The sequence below is a fragment of the Xenopus tropicalis genome, chromosome 1 (genome assembly GCF_000004195.4).
Source record: "Xenopus tropicalis strain Nigerian chromosome 1, UCB_Xtro_10.0, whole genome shotgun sequence".
NCBI lineage: Eukaryota > Metazoa > Chordata > Amphibia > Anura > Pipidae > Xenopus > Xenopus tropicalis.
Genome location: NC_030677.2, coordinates 89897225 through 89924865, shown reverse-complemented (window position 1 = coordinate 89924865; position 27641 = coordinate 89897225). Strand labels below are relative to the sequence as shown.

Genomic DNA, 27641 nt, shown 5'->3' with positions numbered 1-27641 from the left:
ATATATATATAGAGTGCCGTTCCTCTCCGTTTTTCTATATATATATATATATATATATATATATGTGTGTGTGTATATATATATATACGTGTATACGTATATATACATGTAAATATACATACATAAAGATCTTTATATACTTATTTATGCATATGTATATATACACAGATATGTATATATGTTTTGGGAAATAGATGTGTATATATATATATGTATATGTATTATTTTTGAAAACTGGCCCAACATATTTAAAATTACCTCTTTGTTGTGAACTTTTATTGTGTGTGTTTTTTAAAAAAACATGCATATATACATATATATATAGTATATACATTTCTACTTTTAGGTAAAATTAATTTCAATTTATTTTATTCTTTAAAATGTATTCTATAAAGTACAATAATTACCGTCCACTATTTTCGCTAGTAAATCACGGTTCCTGCGCTTCATGTCGGACCACAGCCACTGAAGATCTCGTAGGTCCATCACGAAGCAGAACTTCTTCCGCATTCTCCGCATCAGCTTGGGGAGGATAGCCCGCTTCCTCTCATGGACCCCAATGGTCCCCAGCGGCTGCGTGACAGAGGAGCGCAGGAGGAAGCGGACAATGTAACGCCTCTCCTCCATACGGAGCTCTGATCTGCCAGGCATGTTTGCTCTCTGTCACTGCAGGCTCTCTGAGTCAAAATGGCCGCATGTCGCATGTGTCAATGACGTCACGTCGTGACCAAATAGTCACCAAAATATACTTTGTAATTTATTTGTGCGTCAGAATAGTCGCCAAATATACTTGCATTTATTGTGCGTTAAATTATACGCTCAAATTAGTCCCATATTTGCATTCGAGGAGTTGAAAATGCACCACCCTAATAATTTCTCATTGCCCTTATTGATCTTTTTATTGTTTAATATAATTTCTCATTGCCCTTTATGATAACTTTATTCTCTCTGATGTAACTCCCAAATTTTCTTTCTTTTAGAGGAAAATGAGAAAAAGTTGAAAGTAAACCATTATGACGATTTGATTTCACAGAGAAGCTAAAAATACATTGGCATAGGGATTAGCAGAAAGCATAGCACTAGGGACTTTAACGCCATAAAAGTAGACTATTTTTATAGCAAGAATAGTCGCAAAGTTAATTTTGTCGCCAATATGTTCGCCGCTATAACCTGCTTCCGCAATGATTGCTGGCATTTACACTCACATCGCTGCTTAGTCAAACTTTGAAGCAGCGAATATTCTGGCGACAGAAGCAGGTTATATCAGCAAATATTCTTGCAACAAAATTAACTTTGCAACTATTCTTGCTATAAAATAGTCTACTTTTATGGAATTAAAGTTAGCGACAATTCATAGACTATACTCTTAGACAATTTAAACACACTTTAGTAAACGGACCCCTTAATGCTCTGTACTCTCCTTTATCAAGGAGGATTATTGTTTAAGCATTGTTTAATACAGAGAGAGTATAAGGGAGAGCCCTGGGAGTTAGCGAGGCAACTTGCAGCATTTTAGTAGGGTTTGTGTCAGAGCATGCCTTAGTATTGTTACACTTGAAAGTAAAGGGAATTGATTGGGGCAACAATGAGTAACAAAAAGTGACTGCGTTGTTATGGCTTGCTTATTGGAGACAACACAATAAAACCATTCGTATATTTTATTTAGATCCGGAACTGGAGGTGGGCCTGCTAAGAGGGTCAATTTCAGCAAATTTGAGGAGCTGCTGCTGCCTTTCCTTCACAGTGAGAGTGTGAGCGGTGTGTGTGGTTTGATTTGGACAGGAATGTTGGCCAAGGAAGGTGTAATGACATTAATACACGTGTAGTTACTCTTGCAAAGAAGCTTAATATTAATGTAAAACAATGTTTTCCCTAACAGATTCATCCTTAACACCACCTGGCACGAGCATACGGAGACAATCGTCATCTGCTCCCATTTCAAGTATTTTTGTTAACAAATTTCATTAGACCTGTGTTTTGTGTTAGGCTTGTGCAGTGGCATAATAGTGAATTGTGTCCGTGTATATTGCAGCTGTTTTAATTCCAGAAGTGCAGTGTCTTGCTAATAAGATAGGTGTGTTATTGGACAAGTGTGTCTTGCTGGGTTAGGTGCAGTCAGTTCATCTTGTACTTTTGGACAGTCAATCTTTTCAACTTGATTTTACCTTTTTGCCTCATTTGGAATGAATCAATGTCCACAAATATTCTGGGCAAAATAAACTTGGTCATGTTTAACAAAAAATGACAATCATTACTGTCCATGAAGTTTGTCTGGCATCATGAACATAATAACAAAAAATTAAATAAATTCTTTTTTTCTTTTTTCCAAAAGGTGGACTCTCCTCATCTGTGCTCCACTCCCCACGGTGCGATCCTGCAATTGGAGGGGGTACGTTTAGTGGGGAGGAAAGTGATAGAGGGTCACATGTAGGTGGCAGCGATGTGGCCTTGTTCTCAGATGAGGAGCCGGCCAACATTCCCCAGCAGCAGCAGCTCCCAACCCAGGCCAGAGGAGAGAATGTGGCCCCCCAGGAACCTGAGAAAGATAGGTTCCACAAATCCCTAATAAGGCATCACAAAGCCTTGATGCGCAAAATGGATCAGATGCATTTCGACTTATGTGTGGCCACTAACGCCTACAATGCAGGTCAGGCACGGCAAGCGGCACACGAGTTGGCAATGCAAAGCCTCCAGCAGGCCAGCGAGGCACGGAAGGCGCAACACGAGGCTGACATGTTGAGCCTCCATCAGGCCAGCGAGGCGAGGAAAGCACAACATGAGGCTGCCATGTTGACCCTGCAAGAGGAGCGGGTAGAGCTCAAAAGGCAAAAACTGGCTCTGTTGGCACAACAAAATTTGCTCTTCCAGCAACAAATTCTACCAGTGGAGCTGCTGGTGAGAGCAGAGCTCCCGCAGGTTCTACTAGGCAGCTTCGCAAAAGAAAATAAATCGGGCACATTAGGGATTTGTGGAACCTATCTTTTCTTAGGCATATGTTTTTTTGAAAGTTTTCTTTGTGTTTTTTTCTATTTGTGTTGCGGGTGGAGGAATCACCTGGAAGTGGGTTCCCTGTAAATAAATGTAGGGACCCATAGGGTTAAGTGCCCTATGGCTTCATATCCCTACCTTTTGCTATCTTTTGTTATCTGTACTGTTATAGGGCAGAGCCCTCTACACTCAGGTTACAGTTAACCACTCCCCTTGCAGACTATATAGTGTCTTGCAAGGAGGAGTGTCTTCCTCTCTGGTTGCCGTTGTCTCAGGCATCAGTCCATTGAGCCTAGAGGCATAAGGCCCCAGTAAAGAGATTCACCTTTCATCTGAAGTCCGGGACAGGGCCCCGTGAATGAGAACAAGTCAGCACAGTCAGAAGTATTTAATAGCACCCTCTAGAAGTGGTGAGCACAGTTAATCTATTTAGTAAGGGCAGCTATTTAGCCCCATCAAAGGAGTGTTAAGGGTTTAGCTCTGTTTAGCTTTATAAGGGACCAGTAGACACAGGATTCAGGTTAGTACTTTGCCCCTGGACTACCATCTCTAGAGTAATCCGTTATTGCAAAGGTATTCATCTCAGGTATCCAGCTAATACTCTGCACCTTCACCAAGTTGGGCTATACTGTTCCTTCAGGGTCACACCTGCTATTCTCCACTGTGACCATATCCATATCTGCTGTGTTTGTGAGTATAATACCCTGTTGCACTACCTCATAAGTGTCTTGTATAATAAACAAGTTGTTAGTTCATCAGCAAGAACCTTTCTGGCGTCCATTTCTATCTACACCACACAAGCTCTACATAGTTGTGGTTCAACAACACCCTCAGCTCCATTGTCTATCTCCCACTTAGCAGAGGCCCACTCCTTTGTATTAAGGTCGCATGTAACACATGCTCTACAGCACACTACTAGCCTGGGTTTTGCCATATCTTAGCCAAACAAGTGTTACATAAATCTTTTTTTTTTTTTTTTTGGAGAAGTTGTTTGGTATTTCTTGTGTATGGGATTAAAGATTGTAGGTACTTACAGGAAAAGTAATTGGTAACGATTTGTCCCTGGACTTCACTCCCTCTGGAATCCGCACCTCGGACAGGATCTTGTGTATGTATGGGGTCACATCGCCTGGTAAGCCATGCCGGTTCGCCAGATTGTGCAGTACAGCACACGCAGCCACAATGTTGGAAACTTTGGAGGGGCTGTACATGAGACTGCCTCCTGATTTATCCAGGAAGCGGAACCGGCTTTTAAGGACCCCAAATGTCCGCTCAATCACAGACCGCGCTCTCACATGTGCTTTGTTAAAAGCACACTCGGCCCATGAACGCGGCCTGTGAATCGGTGTGATAAGCCACCAAGAGCACGGGTAGCCAGCATCTCCTGAAATAAAATAAGATGGAATAAGATGCTGCAAACAAATAAGCTGCTTCCAGTCTCCCTGTGTCAAAACACGGCCCTTTTGCAACAGATGTGACAGCGTGAGACTGATAGGTGACACTACAAGTAGCTGCTTTGACTCTCCCAGTGGCAAAAGAGGGCACTTTACAAATTGCAAAACAAGCTTATGGTAGGCAGGGCCTGGTTTTACAGTGGGGCACAGAAAGCAAATGTGGGCAAGTTGTGCTAGATAGGTGACACAAATACTTACCTAACAGCCACCCATGAGCCATTTGTCCTGTCTCAAAAGAATGGTAAAGTGCGGACTGCCTTAGGATATACAGTAAGCATCGTGAGTGGAGCCGGGGAACTCAGATACGATGCTCATGATATTCATACATGCATCACACACAACTTGCACGTTGAGGGAGTGGTAGCCCTTCCTGTTTCGAAAAATGTGCTCCCTGTCTTGGGGGGGGTTTAATCAATTAATTTTTAATTTTTAATTTTAATTAATTTTTAATCAATCAATTGCACCCAACACATTGGGGATGCCACTTACCCCATAAAAATGCCTTTTTACGGCGTTCGACTCCTTCCGATATTGGGGGAACGAGATGAAATTCCCTGACACCCCGAGCAGATGGCGTCCAGGACCTGGCCAAGGCACTGTGAAAAGGTGGGCTGTGACACCCCCCTGTAAACCCCCCCGACCCTCTGGAAATTGCCAGTGGCCAAAAAGTGCAGGGAGCACAGCAGTATGACCATCCCAGGGACAGCACGGCTTCTGCGAGTCAGTGGTTGCAGGGAAGGCTCAAGCAGCTCATACAGGCTGGATATCGCTGCCCTATTGAGCCTGTATCGCCTGACCACTTCATCCTCGCTTAAGCCTTCTAATGTGACCCTTTCACGAAAAACCGAGGTTGCATGACTCGAGAAGGCTGGGGGTCTTGACGTTCCTCCTCCCTGTCAAGCAGAAACCCTATGGCATACTCCATTTTAGCTTGTAACAGTCAAAACTGAAAAATGTGCTCTGCCCAACGCCTCCCCCAATCAGGCGCTAAAATACGCACACATTTGCGCACTAATTAACGCATTTAACGCTTTAGGTGCTTTTGTGAATCATGCGTTCCTATTATTTTTATTTGCTAATTACAGCATTGCGTTAAAATTAACACACGCGGTTGCGCGTGAATTAACTCATGCAATGTGCAACTTAACGCATGTGGTAATGCAGGCACGAATCGCGCATTAATTTTCGTGTCTATTTTAACGCAAAAAAGCGTGCGATAAAAAGTAATGCACTTAAATGAATCAGCCCTGTTTACTCCTTAATGATGTCTCCTTTTCACTCCCTCACTCCCTTGCATAATGCAAAGGAGTAGGACTAATGTAAAAGTCTATATATGAACCTTGTGATTTCTTTGTTCAAGGTTCTGACTCTTAGTGAGTTCATAATCAACTGGGCTCATGTCAAATAGACTTTATCCCCCGTCATAGAATAAAGATATTGTCAGTGTCCACCAGGCCATACAATGTGAGGAAAAGGTTCATCAAGTGAAAACGGATTGAAGAGATTTAATTTGAGATGCAAATCAATTCAGAAAAAAGTATCTTTCTGTTTATCACTGGAAATTCTACAGAAAAAAACTAACTAAATAGGCAGAAAGGTTTTTTCTACTTTAATTAAATCTCGTCCATAAGTTTTCACGTTATAAATCATGAGATAACCTTTTCTCAATTAACTGAAGCTGCCCTACCACAGATGGGTATAGGAAAAGTGTCAGCCCTGGAGCACAGTCCAGGGGCATTGGACATATGTTTCGAGACCAACAGTACCATAATTTAGCTCCTAAGAACACCAAAACACACAAACCCATCCAATCCATCTGTCCATCTGACACTAAATCATAGGCTTGTCATGAGCGATCGCCGCTCCTTACCTGCCACGAGTGATCGGAGGCGTCCTCCTTCTCGGCGCGGTGTAAAATCCAAGATGGCGGCGCACAGGACTCCACGTGGGCGCAAGGACGCAGGCACGGTGACGTCACGTGCTGTGGCACCAAATTCAAAAATAAAAGGACGCCAGAGACCCAGGTTCAATGCCCGAGTATAGCTCATTATTGCTATTGTGTTCCTGGGTCTCTTAGCCTTTCCTGCTTCTTCCGTTGCTGACCATTTGCTTATTCCTGACTTGAACCTTGCTGCCTGCCTTATTGAACCTTTGCCTGAACCTGATCTCTCTTTTGGATTTCCCTGAAACTGTACTCAGCTTGGACTCGCTGAAAAAGGACTTCCTCCTTGATCCTGACAACACCCCCCCCCCCCTGTGGGTGCCGAAGGCCCCCCCTGACATTATACTCGGGCCATGGATCCAGAGGAAGCTGCGCCGGACGTCGGAAGAGCCCTTCGCAGGCTAGTGTCCCGTATGGAGGCGTATGAATCCCAGTAAGTCAGAATTGGGCAAGTACTTGATTCCATTTTGTCCCGTTTGCCCTCTACTCCCGCTGTCGTGGAAATTCATCCTGCTGTGGTGGTTCCTCCACCAGTGATGTTGCCGGCTCGTGAGCCGCAAATTCCTCCTCCTCCTCGCTTCAGCGGCGACCCTCAGGCCTGTAGGGGATTCGTGACTCAATGCCTGATCCAGTTTGAGTTCCAACCTTCCCAATTCTCCTGTGAGCGAGCGAAGGTGGGTTCCGTTATGTCTCGTCTGGAGGGCAAACCACTGGAATGGGCAACACCTCTCTGGGAGAGACAGTCACCTCTGACATTTGATGTGAATGAATTTCTACGGATGTTCAGAACCATCTTTGATGCCCCTGGTCGGGTCGCTACTGCCTCTTCACGCCTGCTGCAAATCCGTCAGGGCAATCTCGGTGCCACGCCTGCTGCAAATCCGTCAGGGCAATCTCGGTGCCATAGACTTTAGAACCCTCATGGCGGAAACATCCTGGAATGATGAGGCTTATAAGGCAGTTTTTTGTTTTGTTTTTTTTGTCACCTCGCCTGAAGTATGACCTGGTATCCAGAGATCTTCCTGACTCCCTTGAAGATTTGATCGCTCTCGCTATTAAGGTGGACACTCGCCTTAAAGAACATCAGGCTGATAAAGAGCGGAATAAAAAATCTCATCCGGTCCTGGCACCACGCTTCCAGAACCCTATGATACCCCCATCCTCTCCGCAGTTTACCACTTCCTCTTCGGAAGAACCCATGCAACTTGGGAAGGCTCGACTTACTGCACAAGAGAAACTTCAAAGACGCCTTTCTGGCCTATGTCTATACTGTGGCGGACAATCCCACTTAGCTGTTTCCTGTCCTGTTCAACTCCTGCTCCAAGTAAGACTGTTGTTTCCTTTGCTGGTAGTGTTGTTCCTAAGTCTTCGGAACATTCTCACCAATTTCATGTTCCTGTGCAGATCCGGTTGTCCTCCCAGGCAATACCAGTCTCAGCCTTCCTTGATTCCGGAGCTGCAGGGAACTTTATGGACTTGGCATTCGCTAAAAAGTTTGGCATTCCTCTCTTTCCAGTGACTCCTCCCATACAATTTGCAATTGATGATAGACCCCTCTCCACAGACACCATCACTCTATCTACTGGTGAATTATCTGTCCAGACTGGAGTACTACATCAGGAGAAGATGTCATTTCTGATCATTCCTTGTCCTACCTCTCCTGTCGTGCTGGGTTTACCATGGTTACGACTTCATAACCCCTCCATCGACTGGTCATCTGGTCAAATCTCCCGTTGGAGCCTGTACTGCCAAAGACATTGTTTAATCCCTCAGCCTCTCCAACGGGTTACAGTCTCTTCCACGAGTCTCTCATCTTTGCCCTCCGTCTACAGGGACTACTCCGATGTTTTCTGCAAAAAGTCGGCAGAATTCCTTCCCCCCCATCGGCGGTACGACTGCCCTATTGATCTCCTTCCTGGAACCATGCCACCCCGTGGGCGGACTTATCCTTTATCCCCTGCAGAGACTGCTGCCATGAAGGAGTATATCTCCGAGAATCTCCAGCGAGGCTTTATCCGTCCTTCTACCTCCCCAGCAGGAGCTGGCTTCTTCTTTGTCGAAAAGAAGGACGGTGGGCTCCGTCCCTGTATTGACTATCGGGGTCTCAATAAAATAACTGTTAAAAACAGATACCCCTTACCCCTTATTTCTGAACTTTTCGACCAACTAAAAGGGGCCAAGATTTTCTCTAAGTTGGATCTCCGCGGGGCTTACAATCTCATCAGGATCCGAGAGGGCGATGAGTGGAAGACGGCTTTCAATACTCGTGATGGGCATTACAAGTACCTCGTGATGCCCTTCGGCCTCTGCAATGCCTCCGCCGTCTTTCAGGAGTTCGTTAATGATGTTTTTCGGGACCTCCTGGGGAAGTATGTTGTTGTGTATCTGGATGACATCCTCATCTTCTCTCAAGATTTGGAAACCCATCGCTCCCAAGTCAAAGAAGCTCTTTCTCGTCTTAGAGAAAATTTCCTTTTTGCCAAATTGGAGAAATGTACCTTCGAAGTTCCAAAGATCTCCTTCCTTGGCTACATTATTTCGTCTGAGGGCTTTGAAATGGATCCTGCCAAGGTATCAGCTATCCAGAAATGGCCACTTCCCCAGAGTACCAAGGCGATCCAGAGGTTCATAGGCTTTGCAAACTATTACCGCCAATTCATTAAAGGCTTTTCTTCCCGCATTGCTCCTATCCTCTCCCTCATCCGCAAAGGAGGGAAGCCCAATTGTTGGCCTCCTGTGGCCCTTGAAGCCTTCCAGTCCCTGAAGGATGCCTTCATTTCTGCCTCTGTTCTTCGGCACCCAGAGCCTCACCTACCCTTCTTTATTGAAGTTGACGCCTCTGACGTCGGGGCAGGTGCTATCCTTTCCCAGAGACATTCGGCAGATGGTAAGCTCCATCCATGTGCATACTTCTCCAAGAAGTTTTCCTCCGCCGAGCAGAATTACGACATTGGGAATCGTGAGCTCTTGGCTATCAAACTCGCCCTCGAGGAATGGCGTCACCTCTTGGAGGGAGCATCTCATCAGGTCACAATTTACATAGACCATAAGAACTTAGAATTTTTACAGTCAAAATCCCCGTCAGGCAAGATGGTCTCTTTTCTTCTCTCGTTTCAAATTTGTCCTGACGTATCGTCCTGGGACCAAGAACCGGAAGGCAGACGCCCTGTCTCGAAGTTTCTCCCCAGAGGATCGCCTTCCTATTGAGCAAGATCCTATCATCTCTCCTTCCAGGATCATCGCTACTGTATTACCCCAATTCGCTGAACAAATTATGCTTTGCCAGTCTGCCGCTTCTCCAGATACCCCCATTGGAATGGCATTTGTACCCCCTGAGTTATGCCTTCCCATTCTCCAGCAGACTCATAGCTCCAAACAAGCCGGCCACCCTGGTTCTGAAAAAACTCTTGAGCTCCTTAGACGCCTAGTCTGGTGGCCGACCATCCGCAAAGATGTCAGAGACTTTGTCGCAGCTTGTACAGTGTGTGCCACCACTAAGGCCAGCCACTCTCGACCCTGCAGCCTTCTGCATCCATTGCCAATACCCTCTCGCCCATGGACTCATTTGGGTATGGACTTCATTGTGGAGTTGCCGCCCTCTTGTGGGAACACTGTCATCTGGGTGGTGATAGACCGCTTCAGCAAGATGGCACACTTCATTCCCTTGAAGAAACTCCCCTCTGCTGTTGAACTGTCTCATCTCTTCTTACAGCATATCTTCCGTCTACATGGCTTCCCTGTAGAAATTGTCTCCGATAGAGGTTCCCAGTTTGTCTCCAGATTTTGGCGCTCCTTGTGCAAATCTCTGGGGGTGTCTCTTCAGTTCTCCTCTGCCTATCACCCTCAGACCAATGGGGCAGCAGAGCGTGTGAACCAGGCTCTCGAACAATTCCTGCGAAACCATGTTTCCCTCTGCCAAGACGACTGGTCAGATCTACTCCCGTCAGCGGAATTCGCTCACAACAATGCCAGTCACTCCTCCACTGGAAGATCCCCTTTCTTGTCTGTGTATGGTCAGCATCCTTTGGCCTTCCCTCAAGATTTTCTTCTCTCCGATGTTCCCGCTGTGGATGACCTGGCGGCTCACATGTCTGTTATCTGGGCTGCCACCAAGTCTAATTTGGAGAAGAGCTCCCTGGTACACAAGACCTTTGCTGATCGTCGGAGAAAGCCTTCCCCTCCATACAAGGTTGGTGATAAAGTCTGGCTTTCTTCTAGGAACATCCGCTTGAAGGTACCATCTCCGAAGCTGGGTCCCAAATTCGTGGGTCCCTTCTCCATCTCTGAGGTGATCAATCCTGTGGCTGTCCGTCTACAACTACCCCCTGAGATGCGGATTCCCAATGTGTTCCATGTTTCCTTGTTGAAGCTTGTAGTGTTCAACCACTTCTCCTCTGCACAGTCCCCTCCTTCTGCCGTCCTCGTGGATGGTCAGCAAGAGTACGAAGTCGAGAAAATTCTGGATTCTAGGCTCTCCAGGGGATCTCTCCAGTACCTCGTCCAATGGAAGGGCTTTGGCCCTGAGGAATGCTCCTGGGAAAAAGATTCTGATGTGCATGCTCCTCGTCTTATGAAGGCGTTCCATGGTCAATTTCCCCAGAAGCCTCGGCCTGGTGGTCCAGTGGCCCCTCGTGGGGGGAGGGTACTGTCATGAGCGATCGCCGCTCCTTACCTGCCACCAGTGATCGGAGGCGTCCTCCTTCTCGGCGCGGTGTAAAATCCAAGATGGCGACGCCCAGGACTCCACGTGGGCGCAAGGACGCCGGCGCGGTGACGTCACGCACTGTGGCGCCAAATTCAAAAATGAAAGGACGCCAGAGACCCAGGTTCAATGCCTGAGTATAGCTCATTATTGCTATTGTGTTCCTGGGTCTCTTAGCCTTTCCTGCTTCTTCCGTTGCTGACCATTTGCTTATTCCTGACTTGAAACTTGCTGCCTGCCTTATTGAACCTTTGCCTGAACCTGATCTCTCTTTTGGATTTCCCTGAAACTGTACTCTGCTTGATGGCTATGAAAAAGTCGCGACAATTCACGAAAGTCATAATGCTATGAAAAAGTCGCGACAATTCACGGAATTTGTAATGGCTATGAAAAAGTCGCGACAATTCACGCAAGTCGTAACGGCTACGAAAAAGTCGCAAAAAATACAAAAATGTTCATTTTCCAATCCGAATTTTTCCCATTTGGATTCAGATTCGTGGATTAGTAAATCAGCCCCAAAGAGTCTCTCTATACTTTGGACCTGAAAAAAAATTCCAAATTACCCATGGTATAAAACAGAAATGTCTAGATATATTTGTTTCTTTTCTTATTCAAATGTCTGAAATGTGTTACCAAATACATTCTTTAAAACTTTGCGAGGTTTGCCCAACATATTACATACCACATTTTTTATATGATCAAATGTTTTTTTGTGTTACAATTGATATATTGACCAATTGTGTAGAACTTATTAGTAACAGAAGATGTAAATTGATTACCCCTACATATAACAAGACATAAAGCACAGCGTGTGCCATGATATTGTGACTAATTGGGAATCACTGTTTCTTTGCTCATTACCATACTAGGAGATAGACTATCACTCTTTCTAGTCAGCCTTTTGGCTAAGATCAAGTGTAGTATCTGTTCTTATCAGTTTCAGATCAGATAATTGCTACTTGTGACGAAGCGGGGAGCTTGATGAAAGTGGAGAAGCTGTGTTCCCATTAGGGAAGAGCTGCCAACTTTTTTGTCGGGGGCTTCGCACATGCTTATTATGCCTAATCATGCTCTATAATTTTTATTTTTGAAACTGCACCAGCTGCCAGCTGGAGCCTGAAGAAGGCAATTAATGGCATTGCACCCGTACACTTCCGCACCCTTTTTGTGTTGGATTTGTGCACCCGGGATAGGTGTCATAGTCCTCTGGGCTTGACCCTAGGCCCAGACTTGGTGGTCCGCGCCCTAGCTTCGGCGAAGGTGGGTCTGCCCGCACATGCTGTCCTCGGGCACATGGGCATCGAGAGTACCCGCGCCTTCGGGTAAGGTACTCAAGGATGATACAATATCATCACTCTTTCTAGTCACAAATATGCAACCCAATCCCAAAATGATTTTAAGCTTGGAATCAGTACATAGTATAGGCATATATTTGTTCACAATTATAATGAGCAAAGGGGACTTTTAAATGTGGTGCTTATATACATGTTGTGGTCCTTATATACACATTGTTCCTTTAAATTATCTACCAATGTTTTGTTCCCTCCTCTTCTTTCTCCCTTCCCTTTTTTTCCTATTGGTGTCCAGCCTTTTAAATACTGATGTTTTTTGTCTGTGCATTTAAGTCTATGATTAAGTGTCAGATGGACACAAAACATGTCAGGCTTTGTGACATGAGTGTTTATTAAAAGCTTTTTTCATTTTTAACTTCTGGTTGGCCTGTCTTTGGATCTCCAGAGTGCCATTTTCCCCCTTTTCTTATCATTTCTGTCCTGAGCACACCAAGGCATGCAAGGTAGTGACCCGCACTTCAGCAGTGTGGGTATTTTTCACATAGAAGTCAGATGACTAGTCTGTCTTTGTGTGCAAGTTCTGACATCAGAGGACAGCCAGGGTATCATATGGGTCCCATTTAAAGTACTATCACAGGATGAGGACAGCTACAAAGTTGCACAACACAAGGCAGTGAAGGCCTCATATTCTACTCCTCATATTCTTCATGGAAGCAGTGCTAGTTGCCCGTTCCCTCTACTACAGCCTCTTTATCCTCCTCCTCTGCTGCCAGCCCCCTGTAAAGAATCCCCACAGCTAAACTTCAGTGCAGCCCAGCTGCTGACAGGCTATGCTACAACATGTCTGCCTGGGGTACAAAAGTCACAACAAACCTGAGATCCTGCCCACCCTTCAGGCTCCGGTCAATACACGGTTTATCTCCTACCAGCTCCAACCAGGTAATGTGGTAATTTTGGTCCCAATGGATGCAACCTGCTGGTTGTCTTATAACAAGGCCATCTGATTCATGTTTCTTTTTTTTTTTTTATATAAGTTATTATTTAGAGTTTTAACATTTTAACAGCAACAATAATAGTTTAGAGGAAAGAGACAAAGAAGGAAGGAAGAAGAAGAAGGTATACCATGGGGTTATTAGTATATCAACGGTTGTGTTGCAATTGCTATTCTATGTTAAAAAAGCCATTTTGCAAAATTGGAAATCAGCAACTGCCCTCTCGCTTACCCTCTGGAAAAAACTAGTCAATGATGTGCTACCTAAACAAAAATTGGTCCTCTAGCACCCCCAATAAACATATCTTTGGAGAGTGAATGTTGGGAAAAGCCAATGTTTCACTGATGTATTTCAGTATTGCTGACCATAGTTGTAATACATGAAGAAACGAGCCTAATGCTGTATTACATTTGGGGCATTGGTCTGATGTTTAAGGATATGTCTTTGCTAGTCTGTGGGGTGTTAAATAGGCACGGTTAATACATTTAATTTGGATAAAACTGTCTCTGACTGACAATGTTGTTTTGGGAATCTGGTCAAGAGCATCGTCCCACATTTCATCATCCAGGTCTGGTATATCGCTCTGCCATTTAGCCTTGGCCTTAGCTAGGGGATTTGGGGTGGATTGCCATAGTAGACTATAAAACCACAACATAGCCTTACTCAAGTCCAGTCTATGCAGGTATTTTTCAAGTGAAGTATCCGTCACCTGTGTCAGTCTAATAGGGAACTGGGCGTAAAAGGCAGAAATACATGGCAGGGGGAAGCTCAAATTCCTCCTTGAGGGTCCCAATAATTCCCCATCTTTCATGATATCCTGCAATGGTTTACCTGCCCATTGACTAATCTCGGGCATAGACTCAAAATGGCCCAGTGTTCGAGGAGACCAAATCTGAGGGGATTTGAAAGATCATAATCACCATGAGCATTGGAGTGGTGGTGCGGTAGTAGCGTGAGCGGCCCTTGGTAGGGGAGTTTAGCTACTGCTTCTAAAGAACATAGGGCCACGGCTTCAAGCATGACAGCTGGGTTGTCTGCTGCTGGTGTGAACCACCAGTGTGCATAGACAAGCTGACTGGCCCAAAAATAGAGTTTAAAATCTGGCAATACCAGCCCACCTTTGGTTCTGGGAACCTGTAGGATATTGATATTAATTCTTTTATTAAGGTGATTAAACTATTGGGCTCTGGGGATTACCGGGGGAGTTGTGAAAGGCGTAGTTAAATTTAGGGAGAAATACCATTTTAAGCAGGTTAATTCTACCTGGGAGAATAAGGGAGAGATCTTGCCTAGTCCCACGCTGGAGGGTTATGTCCTCAGAAAGCACCCCGTTAACTAGGACTTTGGCTGGAGGACGGTTGTATAATTGCCTTACCCACGTACAGACTCTGGCAAGACCTCCCACAAATACTGCCATTGAACTGTGTCAAATGCTTTGGTTGTATCTAAGGAGACTACAATTCTTTCCTGTGTTGTCATGATTGAGTGCGAAATTGGAGTATAATCTGCGAATATTTGTGGCTTTGGCTGGCATAAAGCCAGTTTGATCAGGATAGATAAGTTCTGCAATAACAGTGCTTAGCCGCACCGCTATGACTTTAACAAATAGTTTGGCATCACAATTCAACAACGAGATTGGGTGATAGGACTCACAAGCCTCTGGTAATTTTCCCTTGCTTAAGGATACGAGCTATATGAGCCATACTGCAGGAGTCAGGAAGGGCAATAATATCACTGACACCATTGAATAGAGAACATAGTACAGGGGAGAGAATATCAGTATGTGCTTTGTACCATTCAACGGGAATGCCTGGTGAGCACCCGGATGGGCTGTGTGATATAGCATACTTAAGGGTTGATTCACTAAAGGTCGATAAGCATTATCGCATGCTTTTTTGCGTTAAAATTGACGCAAAAAAAATGAAAGTATTATTGCGTGTGTTAAGATGCATATCGCATGCGCTAAATAATGCATGATCGCAAGGCGTTAATTTTAATGCATTGGGCCCGATTCACTAAAGTGCGAAATAACGTGCGCTATTTTTAGCGTGCGCTAAAAAAATTTCCGCTTCTTAATTTTGGCGACTTTTCGCACGATTCACTATTAGTACACTTGCGCTATTTTACGCGTGGTATTTCATGCGATATTCTTGTCACGATAAATAGCGTGCGCAGTATTTTCCGCATGCACGCTATTTATCGCATGCGCTAATTGTCGCGGCATTACGCACGCAACAATCGGCAGCATAAAAATGGCGACATTTTGCCCTGGGAGAGCACAGAGTGCTAGAGAGGTGCTGTATAAAAGTTTATTTGCAAAAAAAACCCCAAAACCCAATAAAAATATAAGCAAGAAAAAAAAAAGAAGTGTTAGAGATAATAAAATGGGGGGGGGGGGGTGGCATCTAAGAACATTTAGCCAAATACTTAGGGGTCCGTTTGCTAAAGTGGCTTAAATTAAGTGGGAGATTTTAGACACAGAATAAATGGCAAATATGTTATGGGCACTTTATTAAACGGGGACAAATATAATATTGCAATTATTCTGGCAACAAAACATTGGATTGGCAGTTATCACACTCGCCAGAAAATACGCTACGTACTAATTAATGCGAGTTTTACTATTCAGCAAAATGGGCTAAAGACATAATTGTTGGCAGAATATTTGCAAACATTTAACCCATATAGCATATTGATGCTGTTATTGATAAATGTAAGAGTGTAGGGGAAACTACATGAAAGTATAGAATACCATATCAAGGAAGGATAAATAATGAGACATTACTCAGTTCAAAAGTATAAAAGTATAACATTTTACTAGAAAAAAAAGGGGGGAAAAAAAACTTAGGGCTTGCTGCCCTTGAGTTCCTCAAAGTCCCTCCTCAGTTCTGCCACTTCCCCCCGGAGCTGAGCCAGCTCAGCCCTCATATTGTCCAGGTCCTCCTGCATGGACCGATGTGCTGGGCCAGGAGAACCTGGTGGCTGGCATCCGGGGGGCTGGGGGGGGGGAACTCAAGGGCCGGGGAAAATGGGGGCAAACTGGGGGAGGAGTAAAGGGGGGAGGTGTCCGGGGCATCCATGGCCTCCTCAGCCTTGGCGGCCTCCTCCGCCTCCTCAGCCTCTGGGGCCTCGGGGGCCTGGGTCAGTCCTGAGGCCTCAGGGGCCTTGCTGGGTCCTGGGGCCTGGCTGGGTCCTGGGGCCTCTAGGGCCGGTGGTCGGGCCTCTGGGGCCAATTGTCTGGCCTCTGGGGCAAATTGTTGGGCCTCGGGAGCCGCAGGTCGGGCCGCTGGGGCCGGAGGAGGTCGGGCCTCGGGGGCCTGTAGAGCCTGCTGTGCCACAGAAGCCTGGAGGGCCTGGGGTTGGGCCTGGGGAGGAGGCGCCAGCTGAAGTTCTGTGAAATAGTATTGCAAGATGTTATTTTGTGTAATATATTATATATATATATATATATATATATACATTCATACACCATCATAAATAACGGGGCCCCTCACAACAACATTTTTTGGGCCCCCCACGCCCCCAATGGCCCCTCCCCCTGTGAACCCTCACATCAATACAAAGGACACACAGACATTGTTAGCCGTGGACCCTTAAGTTCCCCAGGGGCGGGTCGTCATATCCTGCACGCAGGAGCATGCTGATAATTAGCGCCTCTCCCCTAGTAGCAAGTCAGAAACCCCAGGCATGTCCTGTCAGTTTGGTGGCTGCAGGCTCAATGACACAAAATGGCCCCAAGTCGCACATGTCACGAGATTACAAAATCGCCACAAAATGTCCGCAAGTCGCGAGATTACAAAATCGCGATAAAAAAAATCGCCAAAATATACATAGTAATGTATTTTGCGCGACAAAATATTCACCGCTACAGTACAGTACATTATCGTGGCAAAATATTCACCGCTATAGTACTATATATTTTGGCGACAACATATTCACCACTATAGTACTGTATATTAGTAGCGAAATTCCATACATGCCAAGACTTTAGTAAAATTGAGTAAAAAGACACATACTTGAATAAATAACACTGTAAGTCCATATTTTATTGCCAAAAACTCATTTACTGTACTTTTCTATAATTTTTCGCCTCCCTGTAGTAGGTGTTAATTTTCAGTAAAATTGAGTAAAAAGACACATACTTGAATAAATAACACTGTAAGTCCATATTTTATTGCCAAAAACTCATTTACTGTACTTTTCTATAATTTTTTTGCCTGCCTGTAGTAGGTGTTAATTTTCGCATAGCCGAATGCGATATTTAGCGCGCCAAAGTTATAGTGAATCATGCGATCCTATTCTTTTCAGCGCGGAAATTAACGCATGCGGTAAAACTAGCGCGAGAAATACCGCATGCGAAAATGGCGACTTATCGCACGCGATAATACTATGGTGAATCGCGCGCTAATTATCACGTCTTTTTTACCACAAAAAAGCGTGCAATCATTTTTATCGCACTTTAATGAATCAGGCCCTAAGTGTTAATTCTCACATAGAAATAATACTAACGCATGATTCACAAATACAAAAGAAGCGTTAGACGTGCTAAAAATCGCATTAGTCTGTGCGAAAATTAACACCTACTTGGGGCAAGCGGTCCTTATAGAAAATTATGGTAATTTGCAGAAAAGTAGTTTTGCGAATGCAATGGTTACGTACAGTACGTTCAATCGTGCGCTAATATAGCAAGCAGCAAAATATATTGCGTGCAGCGGGAATTAATGTACGCACGGAAAATAACGCAAGAAAAACGCTCATCGCGACTTAAATAACGCAAACAACATCGCATCTTAATTAACGCAAGTATCCTATAGTGAATCGTGCTTTAAGTCGCAAAAAATAAGCGATAACATTTTTAACGCATGCTATAAATAGCGCTCAAAATATCGACCTTTAGTGAATCAACCCTTTAATTTCATCCATTGTAATGTCTCTATCTAGCCATGCTGCTTGTTCAGGGGTAATTGAGGGGAAGTGTAAGATTTGAACTATATATAATAATATAATAACAATCACCCCTCTTACTAGGGTTACGGTTCTTTTGAGAAGCAGACAAATAACCCACACCAATAAGTATATATTAAAATGAATATATTGAGTAGCAAATGAATGGATTGTTACAATTAAATGATTAGTTAACAAAACAAAATATATATACATTATTTACATTTACAGATTAATGACAAAATCTACATGGCCTCCTCTCTGGTCTGTCTCACATCCTGCCCGGTCACTTCTGATGCAGTTCTCCAGGTGCTCCTCCCAGGTTGCTCCCCCCAGGTTGCTCTGTCCAGTCCACATTTATACACCTTTCAGCCACTGCCCCCCACATACCAACTGATCAGATGGGGGTTGATAAAAACCACACCTTGCCCATTGTTCAGTAACTGTTGAGTTTTATGGCTTCTCGTAGACGTACTGTCCCACCATCCACAGAAAAACCCTTAGATATGGAGATTTGGCTTCGGGTGAAACTTGAACAACTGGTTAATAGTAATCAGCAGAACTACCCCCATACTCAGTGTATAACACATTAATATGTATAGAGCCACAAACACACACATATATATATATATATATCACAAATAATGGCACCCAAGATACACGATTTCTTACAGAAGTCAATGCCAGCCAGGTATTCTTGTAAGCTGCATAAAGAGTAGGAGGGTGTTGAAACATATATGGTTTGGAAATACTTGCAAAATTGTTCTATAATTAGGTCTCGGTCAGTTAAGAGGGTTCCATCCTCTGCCCTCACACCTGCAATTACAGTTTGGGGGGACTCATTCTGGCCAGTACCGCCAACAATTTACCATTTTTGTCCCCATTATTGTACCAGGAGACAGCTCTAAACAGATCCTGTTGGGTGTATTTTTCGGTAAGTAATAGGTTAAGTTGAGTTTGGGCTACTGCCATGTCTTGCTGATTCACCTCAGAGTAGTCTATTAGTTTAGTCTTGCAGGCATTGCCCTAGTTATGTCGGCTTCAATTTAGTTTCTAGTGGCTTTAATTAATGACATGTAGTTCCCCCTTACATAGGCCTTTGTAGCATCCCACACAATTGCTTCAGGAGCCGATCCCAAGTTGTCTTCCCAGTAGTGAGTCAATGCAGGGATAGATCTTTCTGCAACTTTGGGGTGGGCAATTCATTTGGGAGAAAGCCTCCAGAGGGCCCTATGGCTTTTCTGGGATTCAGGTTTCTTACTTTGCCCATGTGCTCAACGTTATGGTACAGCAGCAATGCCACCTGCCACCCCTCCAGTTTATCTGTGACCTACCCATGTCTTGGAACCTTACCCTGCATGTGGTGAAGCTGCAACTGTTGGTGCACATTGCCTGGGGTACAAAGGGGGGTGCAACTGGCCACATCACAGAGCATTTGCCTAGGGTGTCATCATCAGGGGGTGGCCTTTTGGTGCCTTTCTTATCTGATCAGCTTATGCTCTTAGACTGTATTGGGCAGTGTTGGATTGGCATACTATGGACCAGAGAAGCCGATATGCAAATGATTAGTGACTCTTTAAAACAATTTTTCCATGCTGAGTATGCCCATGATTGAGAAGACATCAATTTTTTATTGCTAAATATATCCAGGTACAGTAGGCAATGGTTTTAAAAATAATTTTCTTTCTAGGAGAGAATACAGAATTTTTCTTAAGTCTATGGGAAATATTTTATACTGAGATATCAAAGCAATCAGTGTGGCAGCTTACACAAGGTCAAATTTAGGGCTAATTCTATTTTAGCAGCAGTATTGTATTGTTGTATTATGCTAGTACTAGCTGTATAAATTTTCAGGGCAATGCAATGCAAAAGATTAGACAAATGAACCTGCAGTGTGCAGGCAAAACCTCTCTGTCCCTACGCTGCTTACAGAGGGTATACACAGTGTCGGACTGGGGTGTCCAGGGTCCACCGGGGTTGCTGCAGGGAACGGGCTCTCAGGTGTCTGTATATAAAAAGGCTGTGCCTAAAAACCATTGTCCCAGTTATATCAACTCTTTTTCTATCTCTTTCACTTGTTATTCCTTTGGCCTACAACAGGCATCTCCTATCAAACATTTCTTTAAAAAAAACAAAACACTTTTCACTTACTTTGTTTTGTTAAAAAAAAAAAACCCTAGAAAATAGTGAAAATACATGAAAACACTAACAAAACATGGAAAAGATAGAAATGAAATAAAGCTCTGTGCTCCAGCAAGGTATGGTATGGGCATCCTCCAATTACCGAATCTTATGGCTACACAGTGCTGATAGGTCTTAAGATTACATTCATTTTAGCAAAATTCCCAATAATTGCACTGGAATTACCTACACCCATCTCCTCTTTTCATTGTTGTTCTGGTCCCTCTTTACTTGTCTACCTTATACAGGGACGCTGCTGGCCAAATGGGGGCCCTAAGCAGAAATTTACTTTGGTGCCCAAATTTACTTTTGTGCCCCCTCCACGCCCACGCCCCAATAACCACACCCCATTTTTTTTAAAAAAAATACTCCTTTTATATAGTTGAAATGGTGGTATCAGACGCAAATTGTACTAAACCCTCATACTGTACTACCTAAGGAAAACAATATAGAAACTCCTACATATAAAATACAAATATAGAGAGAAGGCGGTCAGTTATAAGTAAGTTATAACTATGTACCAGTTTTGCCCCCCCATACAAAGTGCCCCCAATGGCCCAATACACAGTACAGAGTGCCCCCATACACAGTGCACCCATAGACAGTACCCCCATATACAGAGCCCCCCATAGAAAGCGCCAATACACAATACAGCATGCCCCCATACACAGTGCACCCATAGACAGTACCCCCATACACAGTGCCCCCCATAGAAAGCGCCCCCATACAGTACCCCCTCATAGAAAGCACCCCCAATTGACCCATAGTCAGTAGCCCCCACACACAGTGCCCCCAATAGCCCCCATAGACAATGCCCCCATAGTACGTGCCCCAATTGCCCCATAGACAGTACCCCCCATAGACAGTAGCCCCCACACACAGTGCCCCCAATTGCCTCATACACAGTACCCCCCGTAGACAGTAGCCCCCACACACAGTGCCCCCAATAGAAAGTGCCCCAATTGCCCCCATAAACAGTGCCCCCAATTGCCCCATAGACAGTACCCCCATAGACAGTAGCCCCCACACACAGTGCCCCCAATTGCCTCATACACAGTGCCCCCATACACAGTGCCCCAATTGCCCCCATAAACAGTGCCCCCAAGTGCGCCCAATAGAAAGTGCCCCCATACACAGTGCCCCAATTGCCCCCATAAACAGTACCACTGCCCCCAATTGCCCCATAGACAGTACCCCCCATAGACAATAGCCCCCACACACAGTGCCCTCAATTGCCTCATACACAGTACCCCCCCACACAGTGCCCCCAACAGACCAAGTCATCGTTGGCGGCTCCTTCTCTCTTATGCCGCGACAACAGGCTCTTCTATAAGGTTGTGCCTCGTTGCTGACGTGCGACGTCATACGCACGGGTGCAACCTTATAATAGGACCTGTTGCTGCCGCATAAGAGAGAAGGAGCCGCCGACGATGACTTGGTCTGTTGGTGCCCTAAGCAGACTGCATACTCTTATATACTATCCTTGTTCTACCTTTGCATTTTCTTAACAATTATCCTTCTCTCTATTGCACTGCCTCTTCTCTCTACCATTTTTTTCTACCATTTACCATTCTGCTAACGTGCATATTTGCATGTAATTCATGTGCCTCCTCACCTTTACACTGCAACTTATCTCCTGCCTGACAGCTGCATCTTTCAACTTCCCTCCCTTCTCTCCTGTGGTAAGTGCTAATGTAATTGCAGATAAAACAAACCCTGCAGCCGCAGGAGAAAGTCCATGGGTGAAAATTGAGATTCAAAAGGAATTAGCAGCAAGCCAAGATTGCTGGTCACTGCAAATACAAAATAATTCACTTGAACAAATACCACCTAACCAAAGTATTTTTTTTTTGGAATTCCTTTACTGCTCTTTTATAGTAACTGCCAAAAAATTAATGTAATTATAATACATACTCACCACTCTGTGACTGAAATACTTGCAGTTTTATTGCTATAATTCATAAAGCTCTAATTAACTTTATATAACAATTCATCATGATTAACAGTATAACCTCTAGCTACAAAACAGCTAAAGGTAAATTTATTAATATAAGCTTGGGGAAGACTGCTGATTTTGGCATCCTTTCAGGACAGAATATAGAAATAAAACTTTTCTTACATTTATATATGAATATTTATACATATGTCCAGTTAATTATTTGAAATATGTGAAATTCTATATTAGATATACTGTAGCTGTTTGTCATTTTATATAAAACACAGCAGGATTGGGTCTTTTGAGCTCAGTACATTTGCCTGACATAGGAATTTGCCTGCTGTAACAGAAATAGACAAGGGGGTATCAGCTTTCTTGTAGGCTACTTCAAGAAGTGAGTCTTTGTATGCAGTAACACCTTCTACATACAAGGTTGTGCTTGATACGCAGATATGCTCATAGAATGTAGTGGGCAGAGCCACCAACAGCCAATCCGATTTTACCTATTGACTTTCAATGGGGAAATTCAACCTGCTGCCATTCTCACTGTATTAACACCAGGGTCCCCAAACTTTTCACTGTTGGTCAATAGGGGACTGCAGTTTTAGTTCTGAAAAGTGGGTGGAGCCACCAACAGCTAATCAGATTTCACCTATTGAATTTTATTTATTGAATATTTTGTTGTTTTGATGCCAGGATTCCCAAACTTTGCACAGTCAGTCACTGGGTGACTTTGTACTCAAGGTTAGAAAAAGTGGGCAGGGCCACCAAAAGCCAATCACATTTCTTTCATTGTTTTCAGTGGGGACATTTTAATTGCTGCCATGCTCACATGTTTAATGTCAGGGTCCCCAAACATTGCACAGTTTGTCACAGGGTGACTATATTCCAAGTTTAGAAAAGTGGTTGGGGCCAACAGCCAATCAGATTTCACCTATAGACTTTATATGTTTAAATTTAAGCTGCTGTCATTCTTTAAATATGAATACTAAGATCCCCAAACTTTGCAAAGCTAGTCACCAGGTAACTGCGGTTCAGAGTTAGAAAAAGTGGGTAGAGCCAACAACAGCCAATCAGACTTTACTTATTGATTTTTTTTATTTAAATTTAAAATGCTGCCTTTTTTCACACTATTTATGTCAGGGTTTCCAAACTTTGCACAGTCAGTCACTGGCTGACTACATATTCAGGGTTAGAAAAAGTGGGCGGAGCCACCAACAGCCATCAATTTCCGCCCATTAAATTTCATTGGTTTATATTTCATTATTTAAGTATTAATTCCAGGGTTGTTAAACTTTCCAGAGTTAGTCACTGGGTATTTGCTGTTCAAAGTTATAAAAAAAAGTGGCCAGAGCCACCAACAGCCAATCACATTTCACCTATTTTCTTTCAATGGTGAAAATGCTGTCAGTCTCACAATTTTTATGCCCGAGTCCCCAAACTTTGCACAGTTTGTCACTGGGGGACTGCAGTTTAAAAATAGGAAATGTGGGTTGGGCCACTAACAGCCAATCAGATTTCATTCATTGAATTTTATTGGTTTAAATTTAAAATGATGTAATTCTCTCACTATTTTTGCCAGGGTGCCCACTGTTTGTCAGTGGGTAACTTTGACTCAAGGTTAGAAAAAGTGGGCACACCCACCAACCACCAATCGCAATTTACCTATTGACTTTTATTGGTTTAAATTTAAACTGCTGCCGTTCTTTAACTATTAATCGTAGGGTCCCCAACCTTTGCACAGTGGTTTATGCTATATAACTGTGGTCCAAGGTTAGAAAAAGTGGGTGGAGCCAACAACAGATTTCATTCAGTGACTTCACATTTTTCAACCCAACATGAAGTTTGTTCTCAAACTTCCCTTTGTAGTTTAATCACGTAAGGGCATCCTTACAACGTAATTTTATTATTTTTTAATATATTTGGAATATATTTTAATTTACACTGGGATACCAATGAGGGTAAAATGCACATCAGGAAAACAGTCATTTTGAATATGTTTTATTTTTAACATTAGTGGATGGCAATTAGTTAATGCATTATATATAATGCATTGGAAAGTAGCACTTTTTTTCCAGGGCACCATAATTCTGCTTGTTCTCCTCAGTGTATCATATATTATTAAGATTTTTAATTAATTCCAGTTAATAAGCAAACATTTTTTAATTTATTAATTTGTGATTTTGAAAATTATGAAAAATGCACAATTAAAGGAGATGGAAAGGCTAATAAAGAGTTAATCTCAAGCTGCAGGCCTACCTTCAGTTGTATCAATAGTGCCCTTAAGTCTCCCTAGATTTCTCCCGTTCAGATGATCAGAAGCCAAACAGGAAGAAAAAACACTGAGCTGTGTAAAGAAAGTTCCCATAATGCCTCGCTCCTACACACACACCCAGACCAAGTGAACATGCTCAGTTAGTTAGACTATGGGGCACATTTACTAACCCACGAACGGGCCGAATGCGTCCGATTGCGTTTTTTTCGTAATGATCGGTATTTTGCGTTTTTTTCGGAAATTATCACGACTTTTTCGTTACCAATACGATTTTTGCGAAAAAACGCGAGTTTTTTCGTAGCCATTCTGAAAGTTGCGCAAAGTCGCGATTTTTTCGTAGCGTTAAAACTTGAGCGAAAAGTCGCGATTTTTTCGTAGAGTTAAAACTTGCGCGAAACGTCGCACCTTTTAAGTTCTAACGCTACGAAAAAGGCGTGACTTTTCGCGCAAGTTTTAACGCTACGAAAAAATCACGACTTTGCGCAACTTTCGGAATGGCTACGAAAAACTCGCGTTTTTTCGCGCAAGTCGTAATGGCTACGAAAAACTCGCGTTTTTTTGCGCAAATCGTAAAGACGCCGAAAAAATCGCAAAAAATACGAAAAAGTCGCAAAATGTTCGTTTTCCAATCGGAATTTTTCCAATTCGGATTCGAATTCGTGTCTTAGTAAATCAGCCCCTAAGAGTCAGCTTACTGCTGATTGGCTCAGATCCACATTCCTAAGGGGGAGGAGTGAGTTCTTAGCATTCTTGAGGGAGGGGGGAGCAGGAGGGAACAGAGAGGAGACAGCTGCATGTCTCTGGCACAGGAAAACACACAACTAATCTTTTGACAGAGAAGTCAGTGCAGCATTTCTCTGAGTGCTTATTGCTGTATTTATATAGACCTTTCTGATAAAGCTTACTTAGTTTTTACCTTTCCTCCTCCTTTAAAGCATCATAATTATGTATTAATTACCACAAGTTTTAATAATTTACATTTTTTTCAGAACAAGCCTTTTATTCATACTGTAGAGTGCAATGAATTTTACAAGTCTTTGTTAGCATCCTAGTGATATATAAGGGTTACTTTGTTCTCATTCTTTATATTCAGTGCAAACAAACCACTGGCATCAGTTCTCCTTATTAGCAGAGCTAATTTGGATTAATATTGTATAGTACAAGTTTTGTGCTTACTAAATGCAATTTCCTTTTCCTTTAACCTCTAAACCCTTTATCTGTCATATACAAGCTGCAATTTAGCTGAATTCCTTATGTTGTGAGCTCCTTTTGCATGCTATGTTGTGCACACTGTTCCCCAATGAACATCTCTAAACATAATAGCAGTAATTCAAGAGTAATCTGTAGCAAATCAAGCACATAGAGTACTGTATTCTTCTTATGTTGATAACTATTGTTTTGTGGTTTCATTAATGGATTGACCCTTTATTCTTTTCTTGTCTTTCCATTGGGCTACTCTAGGAGTCATGGCTAATCATCTTATTACCAATGCTCTACTTCGTCCTCATGGCACTAACAATCCTTATAATACTTTGCTGGGGGAATCTGCGGTCTATAACAACACTTCTGTCAGCTTGTACAACACACAAGGTGTGCTGGAGTTTCTCTTAATATTTTTTATGCAAACAACACATCCTTGAATGTAGGAGAATAATTAAGCACTAAATATGTCCTACATACCTCATTATATTTATTTTCTGTTTAAGAAATGTTTCTTTGTTGTCTTGTTCATTTTAGCAAAACAAATTATACCCCTCATTCCATATTTATGTTTTTTTATAGTCAACTGTCATTTTATCTTATAGCTCATATTTTGTAATGCCAACAGTTTAGGAATCTTTGTTGGAGGTAAGTGCTAAACATATCAAAGGTGCTTACACAAGAAAAATTCTGCCACTCTGTTTTAAATAGTTGCTGTACTTTCATCTGATAAACAATATTTTAATACAAAAATGTATCTATAGCTTCAAATACTGCATGCAATATAGTAAAAGTTATAACGTTTTTATCTATATAGTGCAGGTTTACTAACAAATTGTTTGGCATAGCTTCTAAATTTTTCAGCATCAAATTAACATTACACTAATCAGAATATGTTTTGTTGAGTTTGCACACCTTTGCTTAGTCTGTATATTTTGTACTATCAAATCTAATTTTTATAAAATTAATACTTATTTCTGACACTTAAGCTATTAGCTAAATATTGTGCTGTTAGTTGTATTAATTTGATCTTTTTGGTGAGAATGCTGGCTTAGTTCTCCTTTGTTTCTACCGTGGTGTGTAGTTTATGCTAAATCAAAAAGAACCTTACGTAGAGAAAGAGCTGATAGTTGTGATATAGTAAAATAAATGGTTGCCATTTTCTTGCTGATGCCTAATTTTTTTAATATTAGGTAATATTTATGTCTTCAATATAATGTAGACCTTCACCTTCATCTGCTACTATTTTTGGGACAGTTTAAAGCTTTAGAAAGCATATTTCTATTAGTTAGGGTATACCTTAACAATAAAAGTGAGAAACTGACTTTGGTATAACCCTGTACAATGCTTTTTTATTTAGTGGCATTCTGCAATGTATTCATAGATTGAGGATTTGAGATTGCAAGATAATCATTTTATTAATATAAAGTTCTAATGCTGCATGGCTATTTACCAGTTAATATAGTATGCAATATGTATCTATGTGAAAGCCTAGCCATTAAGTCCTTCTTTTCATGAAACATGTTTATGTTTGGTTTAGTTTTCTTAGTTCAATCAGTTCTGACCCAGACCTAAGCAGGCTTTGTCTGTATGCAGTGAGTGTTGGCATTTAATGCACTCAAAAGCATGAATTTATATATTAGGAAGAAAAAGTAGGTATGTACGCATAGAGGCAGATGTATGAATTTATGAGAGATAGTAAAAAAAAAGGCAATCTTGAAAATATAAGCTACAA

The 27641-nt window shown here is 42.8% G+C and overlaps 1 protein-coding gene and 1 pseudogene across 5 annotated transcripts in view; both read left to right on the top strand.

Annotated features, from left to right (window-relative positions):
- Positions 1–27641, top strand: part of adgrl3 (adhesion G protein-coupled receptor L3) — a 1193186-nt gene that overhangs the window by 982983 nt on the left and 182562 nt on the right. For 4 of the 5 annotated variants that reach the window (XM_031903606.1, XM_031903589.1, XM_031903595.1 and 1 more), the window contains one exon: positions 26168–26296. The exons of the other annotated variant lie outside the window; for it this stretch is intronic. In XM_031903606.1, coding sequence (XP_031759466.1) covers positions 26168–26296 — 129 coding nt within the window. The remainder of the gene's footprint in view (positions 1–26167; positions 26297–27641) is intronic. 5 annotated transcript variants of the gene reach the window in all.
- On the top strand, positions 11969–12116 carry LOC116408539 (annotated as a pseudogene).